Genomic DNA, 17200 nt, shown 5'->3' on the forward strand with positions numbered 1-17200 from the left:
GAATTATCAAAGTGAACCCTCACTAAATAATTGTCGAATCCGAACTTTGTTACTATGTTTATGACCAGAGCTTTTACCTCTTCAACCCGTCTATGATAAGGGCTTTACGTCATTTTCTTTTAGTCTCTCATAGAAGACCGAGTTAAAGCTATTAAAAATCAGAGTTGGGGGTCTAGGGACATTCACAAAAACATGAAAGTGTATGTCTAATTCACCCTATTATTTTATTATATTTTATTTTTAATTTAATAATTGAGGTGGGTTCCATTTATAAGTTAGCTCATGAAGACAATGGGTGTAAAAATGATGGGGACTTGAAGGCTAAAAATCACCAATAAAAGTTAGGTGTGAAGGCGTCCACCGAAGGCATAACATGTAGAGGGTACAAAAATCATGATGGCATCCCCAGCGTACAATAATCGTCTATCGAACCCAACAACCATCTTGGACAACTCTGGAATAGACATGAAGGCGAGCAGATTAACTGTATCCTTCCCTTCTAATAGAAAGGCACCGCGTTCATCCATGTTTAGGTGTATTAAAGTTGTAGAACAAACAACACAAACTTTCACCTACCAAAAGAACCTGTGAGATCTAAATGATGTAATTTAATTATAATAAATGAAAGTTGTACAAAAATATACATTGTGTCTTCTAAAGCATGATCCATAAACATTGATCATGAGAAAATGTCCTCACAATTGTTATTTTTTGCAAAATCATGTCAAAACATCTTGAAAATATTATTTAAAAAAAGGTTATGATATATAATTCTCTCCAATACAAATCAATGTTTTATTAAAATTAAAAATTAATTTTAATGTTTGATTTACATGTAATTTGACATATGTTACATTTTGTAGCTTATATCTCGATCTGTAAGAAAGATTTTTTACCCTCACATGATTGATGATCTTTTATTTAAGTTTATGTCTTTTTATCAGGTTTTTAATTGTGGGGTCTCCAATATATTGTGATTGGCGATTGTCCGATGGATGGTGTACACTAGATCAATGCTCATATCCTTGTTATTGGGCCATTCATCTATTTTCATGATTCTTGTAATCCTTTATTCCTCTTCTTACTCATCCTCAAATTGGTGTGCAACTTGAGCAGAATAGAAGTTGAAATTGTAAAATAGATTATCTATTAGATTAGATGCAAAGTAATCATACCCGGATCATTCGGATTCACCAAGATTTTAAACCCAACCCAAATCCAAACCCGAAATAAGTTACCTAACCAAGGGGTAGACTAATTGGTTCGGGTAGAACCGTCCAAGTTGCACTCATAAGTCATACCCACGAGGTCACCCAACGAGAGAGACGTGGGATCCACGTGTAGGTGGTCCCCACTTTCCACAGTATGCCATCGTTCTTCGTGATTCTTCCCGCTTTTTATTTAATTCTTACTGATTGGCTTCGTACCGACCACCACGACCCGCAGAAAACGAGACAGCAGAGAAAACAAAATAAAAGAAAAAATAATATATGAAATTACAGAAACACCCTTATTATTCAAAACCATATTATCTTTTATTCCTTTCAAAGGGTATTTATGTAAATAAATATGAGGGGTAATGTACGTCATATAAACTCAACAACGTATTTGAAAGGATATATTACTGATACAAAAGTCTAAATTATTGGGAAAACGAAAAGAGAGGGTGAGATAGATATAATAGAGAGGTAGAGAGAGATGAGCGATACCAAAACTTGTTCGTCTCCGCATCTTTCGATCGTAAAAAAAACTGAAGTTTGTTTCTGTAACCGACAACCAGACCAGATTTCGAGGTTTTAATTTTGTAAATCTTTACGTTTCGTTCTCGGTTTTCTTTAATTAACCGAATCGTTGATTTTTATGTGTTTTTTTTCCTCTTTTTTTTGGAGATTTAGATCGGTGGAGGAGAGATTCTGCCCGATCGATCGATCTGATTATATGCGGAAACGCTAACATTTGGAGGTATTGTTGATCGGATTACTGGATTTAATATTTGATTGAGTTTGCTCCCGAAATGATTCATGAAAGTTAATTATTTAATTTCTGACTTTTTTTTTATGATGATGATGATGATGATGCAGGATTGTAGGATCTGATGTGATTACTTGTGGTGAATCTGGATAGAAAAATAAGCTCGTTGAGGTAATACGTAGATCCTTTCATTTAGGTTCTCGATTTCATTTTGATTTTTGAATTCTTAGCAGAAGAGATGCTTTATGTTTTTCTATGTGTTGATTTGTTGGATTTGAGTTCGGATTTATGGATCTTGAAACTAAACCAGATTCGCTATCTTGTACTTTAAAGATTTTCTTTTTGATTTCTTGATTGTGTTTCTTGTGTTGGCTTTCTTGAGGATTGAGAAAGAAGTGATTCTATATACTCTGCCCGTGGTTTTGATCTGATTTGAAGCTCTATTTCCAATTGTTGATCTCTTGAATCCGTCATGATCCTCATTCTTCTTTTATGTATCGATTGATGGAAAGATCTTTCACTTGTAATATAATTTTGATTATAAATTTATTGGTTGGTTTTCAGAGGAGTTTGATCACCTAGATTAAACCCCAATTTTTAACAAACCTACAAAAAGAGGGTTGATGCACCTACTTAAATATGCTCGAATTTGTTTCTCTAATTGTGATAAATTTAGGAAATTTATTTAGATTAATTTTTGGTGCAGATACATAGGATTTGTTTCTTCTTCACATATTCTTCCTCTGAAGCATTAAATTTTGAGGTATTTTGTCTGCCTTATCATGTTTCAAGTATTCTTTCTTTAAAATTTTTCTGGTTGGTTTGTTATGGAATTATGATGGCCATGGTTTGGCTTTTCCCAGGAAAAGATGTATGGGGGTGATAATGGTAATCCAGTTTTCCCTCTTTTTCTTGAGGAAAACTGTTTCCAGTATGATTCTAAGGCATCCACTCAGCTGCAATTATTTGGAAATTGTGAGTTACTCATCTAATTGGCCATTGTTCTTGATTAATTTTAAAATCAATAATATGTTTGTTTTATATTTCTCCTGGCATGTTGTTTCATAAGGTTGTGGGCTTGTGGCAGTTTGCATCCAATCAGGCCTTTTTTTTTTTTTCTTCTAGCGATGTTCTTTGGCTGTTTTGATTATCTTTTGTTTATTGATATTGTTAACCATTTGCTCTGTTCTCCATACTATTTTGACTGTCTACAAGAGTGTGATGGTTGGAGGTTTATAATCAAGTTGTTTTTAGAGAATCTTCCGTTACACTAGGTTGCAAATTCCTTTTCATCAAATTCTTGGTAATTACTTCTATTTGGTTCAGTGCCCTAGTCAATGATAACTATTTATCTAGTTTTCTGACAACTTCTAATTTAGTTGCTATCCCGGGATGGATCTGTAGCTTCATTGTTGTAGTGCAATATGAATACAAATTGAGATACGGACTCAAACCATTGTTATTTCTTATGTTGTGGTGACTCTAAGATGCATTACTGGTTTCTGTATCAAAGGTAAATAGTATAGAATAAGAAAAAGGACTTGCTTCATAGTCAAACGAAGTGGGCAGGAGGCAATATCGTTCTCAAACACAGTACTCACCATGTTGTTTTGAAAGACTTGTAAAAAATATGGCATAGAAGAGTGTCTCATCATTCTTGGAGTTTTTTTTCCATAATGCCTTCATTTGTTTTTACTGATGTATGGATCTTTGTTCTACTGTCTGAATGGTATGATAGGTTCATATTACTAACTCCAATATTTGGAATAAGGCATAGGTGATTATTATGAATAGTTAATGCCTATATTGTGTTTTCTTTAATTAGTATAGTGTTATCACCATCTATTCACATCATGTATTTACTATGACCTCAGCAGTTCTTCGAGGTTTTTAAGTGTTCTACCTAGGTTTGGTCTGATCTATTAATACATTGTCAATATCAAATCTATTTTACAGTTCCAGGAGGATGTAGTGTTGATCCAGTAAACTATGTGGGAAAAGAACATGTTTCTACTCCAAATCGGCCAACTAAACGAGGCAGGGAGGTTGCGGAAGATATTTCAAGGCAACAAAAGCTTCAGATTTCCTTAAATAATAACTTCTATCAAGAAGAGACTGAACATTTAGCAGTTATTCCTAACCAAAATCCTGTGTCAACTGGGCTGAGACTATCGTATGACGATGATGAACATAACTCCACTGTGACTTCAGCAAGCGGAAGTATGGTAGCAACCCTTCCTGTCATTCTTCACCTTGGTGACAATCTCAAGAGCGAGATTGATCGGCAGAAGGAAGAATTTGACCATTACATCAAAGTTCAGGTATCAAACCACTTTTTTACTATAATCCCTTGGTGCATTAGCTTTTGAATTGTTGTTTTAGCATGCTTAAGAGAAACTCTTGGTGAACAGGAAGAACACATAGCAAAGGGAGTGAGGGAGATGAAACAGAGGCACACGTCTTCTTTTCTTAGTGCCATAGAAAAAGGAGTGGGCAAGAAGCTACAAGAGAAAGATATCGAGATAGAGAACATAAACCGTAAAAACAGGGAACTGGTTGAGAGAATAAAGCAAGTAGCTATGGAAGCCCAGTCTTGGCACTACAGAGCCAAGTACAATGAGTCGGTAGTAAATGTTCTGAAGAACAACCTCAGGCAGGCCATTGCACAGGGTGCTGACCAAGTGAAGGAAGGCTGCGGGGACAGCGAAGTTGATGACGCGGCCTCTTCTATTGACCCAAACAACCATTTGAGCGTCGTCCCGGGTGGATCTAGGTATCCCGACAAGGGAGGGAAGATGGCTTGTAGGGCATGCAAGCGTAAGGAGGTTTCTATCCTTCTACTTCCTTGTAGGCATCTGTGCTTGTGTAATGATTGCGAAGGGTTTATTGATGTATGCCCCATCTGCCACTCAACGAAGACTGCCATTGTTCAGGTATACATGTCATGAGAAGATAAAACCCATTAAAAAAATAATAAAAAAAGAAAAGGTTATCATTACACTTATTTTCGCTGAATTTTGCGACTTATGTAATTGTATTTATGACTTATATGTAAGGGAATTACTAAAACTTAATTATTCCTTTACTCCCAAGCCGTGCTTTTAATCGAGTTGCTTCTTGTCTTCAAGCTTTGTTTCTTGGATTTTGCCTGCTTTAAGATTGCAGGTTTGGTGCTCGGTATTCTTCTTGGATGTCATGTTGTCCACACTATACTCATAATTTATAATATGTAACCCATGAAAGACCAGAGAAATTCAGTGTTTGGCTTCATCATCAATCTATACAAATCAAGGTTAGGTTGTTGCCTTATCAATCTAGTTTTTTTTTTTGGTGCGTGTGGCATTTAATAATAGAGATCATTGTGTGTGACTTTTGTTTTAGGCTTTAACGTTTTCTAATAATTAGTAGTAATAATTTCAGCTGGAGAAGGAGTATATAACAAGCAGAATTGAAGTGTTGGGCAAGGGTGATGGAGCCCATGTTATTGAAGTGGGGTTGAAGTAGATAAGCATTAGTGGTTGAAAGTTGAAATAAGACAAACAAAAACACGAACTGTAGCTACTCACCTAATGCCCTTCCAACTCATTCGTCAGGCACAAGTAGTTGGCTCCAGCTTCTAAAAGGTCACTGCTTTTATTGCCATATAAAACAGATGATTTTAAATTTCTATAATAATTTAAAATAAGTCCTCAGATTCTAAACGGAAGTGCTCTATACATATTCTCCCTTAAAATTGAAATAATTCCCTCCCCTCCACAGTCGAGGTCTTGTTACTTTTTCAACTTTACAAATTCTTCAAACACAAATCATTTGTTTTATGATGGTTTGATTACCTTTCTTTGCAACGATTGAGTACAAATTACTAAAAAGTGTTCAACACCATTAAAATGTTAATTATGTGAAACATAAAATTATCTTTTATTTGTAATTGATGAATTATTAAGTTAGCATTATTTCTGTATTGCAAATCTGATGAAAATCGTGGTGAGCTCCCTTGCTTCATTTTCTTTATATATATTTTTTCTTTATTTATTTTTCACTATATACACTGAAAACAACACAAAAAAGACCAATGAACTTATTTCGTATTTTGAATTGCTTTGAAACATCTTTTTTCAGAAATATACTCCTCAAAATTGAAAATTCTATACATTATTATTTTATTTTTTAGCTGGGGAGGGAGGGGGGGGGGTTTATGCTTGTAAAATACCCTTTTGGACACTATAATTTCATGAATAATGATGGAGATATGCAGTTGTGTATCCAGAGGAAAGGATCTATGGTTCCGTGCCTGTGCCATGTCAGCCGAGTATTGATCGAGCGAAGACTTTCTAGTTAGAAAATCAGCACTCTAATTTCATTTATATTGATCAAGGATACATGAATGAGATAGTTTGCTTGCACAATATTTCTAAATTAATCACTATCTTAAAATTGAACTAAAAACATCAAAAATAAGACTTGTGAAAAAACGAAATAGCTAAGAGACGAACAAATGCACAAGGATTTACGTGGTTCAAAAGTGTACATACATCCATAACAAAAACAGACACTATTCTCTCATAAGTTTTATAACCCTAAAAATTGGGAGTTATCAAAAAAATGTAAAAACTCCCCAAAATAGAAAACCCTTAGAAAATATTACACGATTACCTTTTTCATATCCCTTAATTTGGGACAGGACTAAGCCCCTGCACCCTTTGGAGGGAATGTTGGCCCCATCCGTTGCGTAGCACAACAAAATACAAGACATTTACACAATAAGACTACGGTGTTATTTGTTAAACTGAAAAAAAATAAGTGTTGAATAACATTAAGCGCTGAAATTTATAAGCGTTGAATTTAAGTGTTGAAAAAGTTGTTTATTTAGATACTGAATCATGTTTGTTACACATTGTTGAAGCTGATAAATTGTCTTTGTTACCTACCCTTACAATCATATTATACATTATTTGCATATTTCAAATGCCTATTTCTTATCAATATATTATTTCTTATAAAATTAAAATACAATTCATTTTTAATCTTCAATTTATAAATAATAATTTCTATTTATACAAGCCCACAAATTTCAAATTAAAAATAATAATGTCATACAAGTCACCAAAATTTGAAATCAACATTGAAAGAACTTAATTTTGGATGAATAATTTTTTATGGAAATAAAAGATGTGTAATTATAAAAGTATCCTATGAATTAATAAGGGCAACCCACACCATAGCCAATTTTTTTGTTTTATATGGGTTAAAGTTTTTAGAATGAGCAAATTTTTAGTGGGGATGGTCTAATATGGTCTAGAGATCATCCTCACCAAAAATCTGTCCATTTTGAAACTTCTAACTCGTAAAAAAAAAAAAAAAAATTTAAGGGACGATTTACGGTTCTTAAACTTGTTTTGATAGAGTTAGAAGTTTCAGGATGTGCTGATTTTTAGTGAGGATGATCTCCTCATTGTAGAGATCACCTTCATCAAAAATCAACTTATTCCAAAAATTTTAACTCATATAAGACAAAATAATTTAGCCATGGTGTGTGTTTATTAATTTGTGGGGTGCTTATACACTAATGAGGAGAGCATCCTCACTAAAAATCAACTCATTCCAAAACTTTTAAGTCATATAAGACAAAATAATTTAGTCATAGTGTAGGTTTATTAATTTGTGGGGTGCTTATATACTTATCCATGGGATATAAGAGGTAATATCCTTTTAAGAATAAGGGCATACTTGTCCGTGCTCAAAAAAATGAAGGGCATACTTGTCCATGTCGAAAAAAACGAAGTGCTTACCGCTTCAGCATTTTTTTCAGCATCAAAATAATGCTGAATTTTTTTTATTTATTCAGTAATAAACGTTGAAAATATAGAATAAACAAACGCGTTATTTTGACAAAAAGTGTTAAATTTATTTTTTTCAGCAATAAACGTTGAAAAATAACGCAAACAAACACTGTCTAATACACACGTAACCTGTTATAGCCTATGGGACTGCAATTTGAACTGAATCATCCTTCTCGGGTTGGAAAGAACTCAACTTCAATAAGTTGTTTTGAGCAAGCAAGTCGAATTACTCTTTATTCCACATTTCGAAGTCAAGTTAGATGATCCATGTATTATGCATAATGGGATGATTCTTCCACTTTAATAGATATTGTTGATGCTCTCTTTGTTGTCTCTTGATCGTCTTGATAGTAGCAATATGGCAAGTTTCATTGTGCGTGATCAGTATCATTGCTTCCACTTCAATGATTAATTGGCACAACCTACCCTTCTTTGTGCTCTCTATAGTAATAAAAAATATCGGTCACATTGAACATTGGGGTCATGTCAAGTCATCGGGTAGTTTTATATTGTAAGCATTATCATTAATCTTCTTAATATCTTGAACTGGCCCGATCTTTCTTATGTTTCAATTTATTATACTGCCTCTAAAAAAATTTCTTTGCGCAAATATGCCATAAACAAATTTCCTTCCTTGTAGATCTTCTCTACATTTTCATCTCCCTTGTCTAGGGTTTGGAGGATCCATAGTCCTTACTTTGATTGCATCGACACCTCTACTTTGAAATGAATTGAAATTTTTTAAAAGCGTACATAAAAGAATATCTTGGACCCAATGTCCAACAATTGAAGTTTCTATTTAAACCACCCTCCAAATACTATGCATAAGAATCTCATATTGAATTTGTGGACATAGATCATTGATGTAACATCTGATGAGTTTTCGATTCATGAAAATTGACTTGTCTTGAGGAGATAAAATTCTTGAATGACACTACTATATATTGTTGACAATTGATAAAGATGAATTAATGTCTAATGGGATTTTCACTTTAGCCATGAAATTTTTTTTCTTTGAGACGATCGTTTGAATATCTTCTTACAATGCTAGTGCATAGCCTGAGAATTTGGTGGCCACAAGATTCATTCTACGGCTATTCAATACTTTTATCAATCCAAAAATATTTTGTGCCTTCCCCAATCATGTAATAAATTTATCCGTATTCATTCTACCATGAAATTCCAACATATCTACTTTGATTCCATAATCCCTATCACGATTTTGATTATGATTTTGGTGATTTTCGAACCAACTTTGATCAAACGCCTTCATAGGTGATGATGACAGACGATTCCCCTTCTGTCATTCATCCCATCCTCATATTCTTCACCGTCAATATCCAAATCTACTATATGCCCTTGCATTAGTAGATCTAGTTTTTTTAACATTTTTTTCCATTCGATCAAGTCGTTAGTTCGTCATACGTCCTCCTTGATGGCATCTTGTCTACTACAAAGGTATTCAAACAACTTTTGTACCAAATAGTGCAAATCACAAATAACTTTCAACCTTATTGAGAGAAACAACAAAAAATTAAAGGGGAAAAAATAAAACAAACAACGAAAAGAAGAAATAGAAAAATAATTACTATTTCTTCCTCTCAGTAAAGAACCTTGAAACGATACCTTAAAATGAGATTTTAAACTTACTCGAGAGTACATAATATTTCTTATGTGATACATCTGAAGCATATGAGTGAATCTAACATGGGTTATGCTTTGGGGAAAAGGTATCTCGCATCAACGATAAAAGTGGGTGTAAATTAAACTAGGCTTCGGCGGGTTGGATTACAAAGCAAGCTTTGGATCGACACTATTTTTTATGTACACTAGAAGGTGGCATGTGTAAAGGCACATGTATTACAATGGATTTATTTGTAATTTAAAATATTGATTAAAGGATTGTTTTGAATATTGCATATTAATTTTTAAAACTAATCAACGAGATTTTAAGGACATGGGATTTCAATTTTCTCGTTTTTTTTTATTATCAAAATGACCTTTGATTATACTAAATTTAGATGTTAAGGTGGGGCCTTTTAGGTATCTAAATTTTGGTGTCAAACCATTCTACTCCACCTTATCTCATTATAATAGTAAAGATTAGTGCAAAATGTTCCTGGCTTCAACCTTTAGCCCTCCATTGCCCAAATCCATCATCTTCAAGCTCTTTAACTTTTAACGATTTTAGAAAATCCTTCATTTTTTTACACAAAATTCCATTAATTTAAAGCAGATGAATTATTTTTTAATATGAAAAATAAAGTGTTGAAGACGACTTATTTTGAGGAAAAAATAATTGGTAGGCTGAGTTAGACCTATTTTCGGTTTATTTGGGTTGTGCTCTAGTTGGATCTATTGGGCTTTTTCTCTGGTTGGGTTTCCAAATGTAATGCCCATGCCGCAGTAGGGTTGCAAATGGGTCGGGGCTCAACAGTGTAGGGCCTAACAGCAGGCCTAAATAATAACGGGCCTAGATATGGGGAATACTACAGTCCGAGCCCGGCCCTACTATATACTGATTTCGGGCTGCGGGTCGAGCTTGGCATTAAGGCTAATGGACGGGCTAGACAGTAGGTCAAATTATGTAAATTACCCTTATAACAATTAAAAAATAATTATAAAATAGGGTCAAATATTTTTTATTATTAAAAAAAATATAATTTTTATTAATATTTATTTAAAAAGAGGGGTTTATATTTAGTTTATAAAAATTTTAAGGGGGGTTTAATTTAATTGAGGACGAGCCAAATGGATGGGCTTCGGGCTGGGCTAGGAGAGTGAAAGCCCGTCCAATGCTACATTGGGCTTTGGTCGGACACACCTAACTTCTGGCTGGGTTTTTTAGCCTGAAAAAATCAGGTCGGGCTTTGGGCCAGATTTTCAATCCCAGGCTGGGTCGAGGTACGGACCAGGCTTCGACCCTAAATTACTGGCAGATAATGCTCTAACACATTTCTTTAGAATCTTTACAAAATTTTCTATAAAATAAATACTATGAGTTTTATCTGTCCATAATCAATGAGTTACTCTTTGAAGACTGAAAACAAACTTGGAAAGTCATTAATGTAAAGATTTTTTACCTTTTTTAATCTGTAAATTAAACTCTAGATGTTGGTGGAACCCAAGTCTATGTTTTCATCACCTAAAGACTTTACCTACTGAGCTAGTTGACACCTACGGAAGATCTCAAACTTGTTAGGGTTGTGATTTATACATGTATATGCGCTTTATATATACATACTTAATACATATACACAGTCAACAATTTTTCCATACTATCATATCTCTTATACACATTACAATATGTGTGTGCACGAATTATTTTAAATTAATTTAGTTCATATCCTATGTACTACGTAATGAAAAATGTATATATATATACATAGGGTTGGGTTCACCAGTCAATGAAAAAAATCAACATTGGGAGCCAATATTTTGTCCCATATGGGTTAGAAGTTTCGGAATGAGCTAATTTTTTGTGAGGTTGATCTCTTGGGTGAGGATATCATCCTTAAAATAAACAAAAAATCAAAAATTAATATCACTTCATTCTGAAATCTCTAACCCCATCAAAAGTAGTTTATAAATGGTAAAAATCAACGGTCCATGATTCTTCAACTTGTAAATCACTTAGGAGAACTTCCTCACAAAAAAAATCAGCCCATTCTAAAATTTCTAACCCATATAAGACAAAATATTGATTCCCAATGTTGATTTTTTTTCGTTGGTTGGCGAACCTGACCCATATATATGTATATATAATCTTATATAATTAGCAGTGTTCATATGTTCCAAGAGGAAATCAAGTAGCAAACCCATTGGCAAAGCATGTCTCTGAATTTCAGATGTTGAAAAGGTTTTATTTTGATTTCAATCTTTCCCTAGACAGCCAATGACGCCTATTAGGAAGAGTTGGTGTCGATATCTTTTCTACAAAGCGAGAGATGGAATGGGGGAATGACCCTATCCATTTTTAACATTTCTTCACTCCCAATTAAGTTTCCTTTGCTTGCCAAACGATATATTGAAGATATGAAGAGAAACTTTGTAACTGGTTGCTTCATTTTCACATGTATAAAATTACTTTTTTGGATGTTTTCTTAGTAGGTTATAATATTTCAAATAATTGTTGAAGGGAAAATGGTCACTATATGTATAATCCATTCATTTCCCAGCAAAGTGGGCATGGTTATTGTCTATAGGACATCAGGATAATCTATATGCCTAAGAGCAATTTTGTGTGTCTCCACTTCTAAATGCGTATCAGTGATAGTGATCGATGTTCATAGACACCCTTTTTCATTCCACAACATTCTATAACCTTCTCATTCTAATAATGTTAGGGTGTTTTTACGCAACCATAATCAATGTAGATTTTTTTATATGGGTAAGTTGGACTTAAACCCATGAACTCAAAGTTGTTTTGCAATGTGTCAAACCATTTGAGCTATGGGTATAAGCCCAATAATCAATGAAGACTTGTTAGAGTACTCGAAAATTGAAACAAATTAAGCAAATTATTAATAATAAGACCCAAAATAGAGTTAATTTTTTTTATATCAGATACTGTAAACTAACATATGTATATGTACTTTGTAATGCATATATAGAATCACATACACTCCATCTTCTATTCATCCACTAAATTCCTATGACATGCATGGATGTATGTTGTCTACATAATAGGAAGGGTCAAGCATTATAGGCACAGTTCATGTGAAGAAAACAAAATGGTTATACTCAAAATCCTAGTTGAGAACCATAACAATCTCATACTTTCAATCCAGATTTTTCATTTATGTCACAACATTCTTGAAAAAAAACAATAATACTTTTTATTTCTTTATGAATAACATTACCATTTCAACCACTAATTTGGACTAGAAAAGTTATAATAAAATGCTTTTAAATAAGTACTCATCTTTTTTATTTTCCTTCTAAAGTCCACATAAAAAGTAAACTAAAACCTAAAAGCTACATGGTGTTTCAAATATTATTCTGAGAAATTATCTCAACCAAATACATCTCCTTCTTCACTTATATAAAAGATCATCCAATGAAGTCGGGTATGATGGCAAGCGTTCCGCAACAGTATCAAAAGTTATAGAAAAATCATCATCAAATAGAAACTCGGTGTTGAATGTTTCAGGGGAAATATTTGTGTCCAAACAAATATTTGCAATGGGTTCCTCATTAACATCTGTCGTCTCTAGTTGAGTAAGAGCAACCGTCATGTCGACGTCGGTAGATGTGTTCTTCAGATCATCGGAAGAAGATTTTTTTGACTCCAAACTCTTGATATAGTTCTCAAGAAGAGCACTTGCGTGATCGTACTTTGGGGGTTGAGATCTTTGCCCTAAGAATTGTCTTCTTTTGGTTGAATGCCAGTGATTTTTCACTGAATTTTCAGTTCTTTCTGGCAACCTCTTTGCAATTTCTGCCCATTTATTTCCTACTTCTATATGGGCTTGAATCAATATCTTGTCCTCTTCCTCGGTCCAGATACCTTTCTGCAAGGAATATGATCAAACATTATGTGTACATATTTTTTTATGCATGAATGTATTCGTAGTCCCATGACAATGCTAGATGCCAACCATAGCTTTAAAACTCTTCTTGTCTATTCAAAACTCAATCAAGTTGACTTTGAGGTGTCTTAATCCCAAAACACGATAAAACTAACTCATTGAGTTAACTCAACAAATTGCCAACTCAATTCATTAACTCAGCTAAGTCAACCCAAAAAATATTTTTCAGGATTGAAAATTCAACCAAGTTATACTAGTATATTTAATATTCACTTAAAGAAAAATACTATTATTTATTTTAAAAATTCATAAAATTATTTTTAAAATATTTGTAAATTTAATATATATTTTTTGACTTGTACGAGTTGACTTGTGAGTCGTGAGTCGTCAATCAACTATTCTACTTGGTGATGTTCAACTTGAGTATACGAAATTTAAAACTTGATGCCAATGATGAACGAGCACACTTTAGCCAATAAAGGTTTTTGATAGAACAATACATTTGTAAGGGATTACAATGCCTAAACATAAACTAAATGTAGCATGGCATCCAAAGAAAACTGACTCTTACGCATTGATGCTATATTGAATTATCAAAAAAATATATGTATGAATGTATGTCTTATGTTAAATGTCTTATGTTAAACATGTGAATATATATCCATCATGTGTAGATATATTGATTCAAAGAAGAAGATGACTGGAGATTTTAAAAAAAAAAGGAAAAACCTTAATATTGGGCTTCAAATGGTTTTGCCATCTCTCTCGACATTGTTTACCATTTTTCCCTTTCAATAATTTAGCCATCTGCGACCATTTTGGCTTTCCAGAGCTTTCCACTAGACCAGTCAATTTTCTGAAAAAATTCATTAACTGATCAATATTTCTAATTTATAACTATAACAATATCAAGCATAAAAACTCACTAGATATAATACCAAACATGATTTCCAATATTGGATTTTAATTTCATCTCTCATGATCAAGATGACTCATCCTGTTATCTCAAACGATATGTTTTTTTTTTCATAGATCTATGAATAAAATAATAATAATTATAAAGTAGAAAAAAAAAAGATGCGAGGATTTAAGCTTTGGCTTCTATATCGTTTAGAGTCATCTCATTTTTGACGATTTTTTAAGTCATAATAGGAAAAAATATAACTCTTGAGCAAAAAAAAAAGGAAAGAAAATAGATATGACCTGTACTGGGCTTTTCATCTGCATGTCCATTTATCAAGTTCTGAGTCATCTCAGTCTCAGACGATTTTTAAATCGTAATACCAAAAAAATACCTCTTGAGCACCCCTCCCCCCCCCCAAAAAAAAAGGAAAAAAAAAAAAGAAAAAGGAAAACCGCACCTATCATCTTCGTTAGTCCATTTCCTTTCAAGTTTAGTAGATTTCTTATGACTCTGTATATTTTTCGCCGCCCTGCATGAAGTCCCATCGGGGATCCTTGCATGTTCTTCTTCGCTAAAAATCTTGGATCCGATAGTATCGATATTAGTAGAAAATCCATTTGTAACAGGATCGAATGGATCGCAAAAGGGCGTCGAGATCCCTTGTTTTGAATTCGATAACATCCCATCAACATAAGGAAATTGATCAAAACGATGAAGATCGTGAGGAAATCCTTTTGATGAACTTCCTTCAAAATAAAACCCCACACCATCGACGGGTTTCATGCGATTCTCCGACTGCATGAAATATTTCGTCGAAAATACCGACCAGGAAGACAGATCATTGTTGTACTTCGTATTAAACTCCATGAATGAGAGAGCGAGAGATGTGTGTGTGTGTGTGTGCGCGCGCGCGTGCGAGAGAGAGAGAGAGAGAGAGAAAGATAGATAGAGAGTTAAGTGTCCTGGAGGTGGATGTTTATTAATAAGAAAAAAAGGAGTAAGGATTTGAATGCATTTTTAACCATTGATTCAAATCTCATCAAAGAACGAGATGATTCAATAACTCGTCTCAATATCATTCAAGAGCGGGTGAGATATTCAATGTAAATCGTTAATTTCTCTCAACTTGTCTCATTTGACAATATTTTGAAAACCGTCAAATCGGTTAAAGTAGGTCAAATTAATAGAATTGTGTATTTTTTATTACAATAATTATATTTTAAATATTTATTTTCTAATTTAAAATATTTGTGACTAAAAATCTTCGATTCCACCTTATTAATAAAAAATTATAATTAGTTATACATAAATATATTAATAAATAATTTTAAATAGAGTTCAAGGATTATATCTTGTCTGAAACAAGATGGCTTGAACGAGTCAAATCAGTCTATGTGAGGGACGAGTTTAAGATTATTTATTAAGTTAGACTAGCATGACTAACTTTGTAAGATTCAAATCTTACTAAGGTTCACTGGGCCCACATGCGTTACAACATTGGCAATCCAACAACACATCCTCTTGCTTCTCATGGAAAATCAGATTGAAAACTTATAAAATGTGGGGACTTATTTTTGTCAGATGAGCAACTTGACCTTATTCTTACAATTTAGAAAAGAACCACAAATCTTCATTTTCTTTATAAATTTTCACTTAAACAAACTCTTTTATTTCACCAAAGAATTATAAGAATTCATTTCCTCTAACCCATAAAAAAAATGAAAAATACAAAATATTATGATATTTTTGTAATTCTTATCCAAGACCCAATTATATTTGTGAAGGAGACCATATTTTAGTCATTTTAGAAGTTAGTATTTGCAAAGAAGATTTCAACTTAGCAAGACTTCACCTATCACCATATTAAAAAGTAATTTTTATAACTAAAATTTTGGTGAGACCTTAAATTTCAATATAAGATTTATTCCTACTAAATCGAATTGCGAACAGGTATGTAACAATCAGTTTGCAAAATAATAAACATTTGTATTAAATACATAATCAAATTACAATGAACCGTGTAATAAAAAAAATTGCAATTCCAACCATTTTGGTTTGTTGAATTTGTTTCAAGTCTATCAAAGATTTCATGGTGTTATTCTATACGATAATCAATAGGACCGTCAAGGCCATTACAAACTTTGGTTCGAGTAACCTAAAACTAAATTATATTAGAATATGTAGATATGATGCTCTGTAATAAAGTATACTATGATATACTGAATCATTATCTAGAAATTAAATACTGTATCTTAAGAAAATCTAATCTAATTAAATATATTCTTATCCTAATACTCATAGATAATGATTTGGTGTATCACAGTATAACTTATTATAATACATCATGCAATTGATATTCATGATTATATAGTTCAATGATAAGAACATCAACTAGCTGATAGCATTTGGATTTCTAATAGTGATTTTTTCTAGTTGGATTTAGATGTGTATGAATATCATTTTGAAAATTTGTAATCGAGTATTTTTAATTGATGAGATAAAATCATATCAAAATCATTTTATCTCAGAATGTTTTGAAATATCTCACAATATTTTAATGGGTCGAATTTTATTTGAAATCCGTGTGATCTAAAATCCGAGTTTAGTTGGTTTTGACCCTCAAAGTAGATTCGAACAAAAAATGGGTTGAATATAGTTTGATGCCCATCGATCCAAGTCGGGTCTGGGTCAAATACAGATCTAGCCCTCTAGGTTAATATGATATGAATTCTTTTAGAATAAATGATTATAATGGTAAAATAAAATAATATAGTAATTAACAAAGAAATATAATAAAAATAATGTTAAACAACAAAAAAGTATCTGACATGACCTAATATGAATCAAGCAATTCGGTCAAGTCGGATTTGAATCAAGTAAAAGCAAAATGATACGGATATTATTTGATATAATAAGAACCAGAACCATATCTAAATATGATATACCTATATTTG

At 32.8% G+C, this 17200-nt stretch overlaps 2 protein-coding genes across 2 annotated transcripts; one reads left to right on the top strand and one right to left on the bottom strand.

Annotated features, from left to right (window-relative positions):
* Positions 1-1632: 1632 nt before the first annotated feature.
* Positions 1633-5063, top strand: LOC147398824 (SBP (S-ribonuclease binding protein) family protein). Its single transcript, XM_086448146.1, has 7 exons — positions 1633-1793; positions 1896-1962; positions 2082-2142; positions 2678-2734; positions 2835-2946; positions 3928-4292; positions 4383-5063. The coding sequence occupies exons 5-7, from the start codon at positions 2841-2843 to the stop codon at positions 4917-4919; spliced, it is 1008 nt and encodes a 335-aa protein (XP_086304272.1). The 5' UTR covers positions 1633-1793; positions 1896-1962; positions 2082-2142; positions 2678-2734; positions 2835-2840; the 3' UTR covers positions 4920-5063.
* A 7600-nt stretch (positions 5064-12663) lies between these two features.
* On the bottom strand, positions 12664-15165 carry LOC147398825 (transcription factor MYB3R-3-like). The gene is made up of 3 exons (XM_086449002.1): positions 14704-15165; positions 14072-14198; positions 12664-13324 (listed from the first exon to the last, which is right to left on the bottom strand). The coding sequence occupies exons 1-3, from the start codon at positions 15111-15113 to the stop codon at positions 12848-12850; spliced, it is 1014 nt and encodes a 337-aa protein (XP_086305128.1). The 5' UTR covers positions 15114-15165; the 3' UTR covers positions 12664-12847.
* Between the last annotated feature and the right edge of the window lie 2035 nt (positions 15166-17200).

The sequence above is a fragment of the Akebia trifoliata genome, chromosome 7 (genome assembly GCF_017979445.1).
Source record: "Akebia trifoliata isolate Shusen 1 chromosome 7, ASM1797944v1, whole genome shotgun sequence".
In the NCBI taxonomy this organism is placed as follows: Eukaryota; Viridiplantae; Streptophyta; class Magnoliopsida; order Ranunculales; family Lardizabalaceae; genus Akebia; species Akebia trifoliata.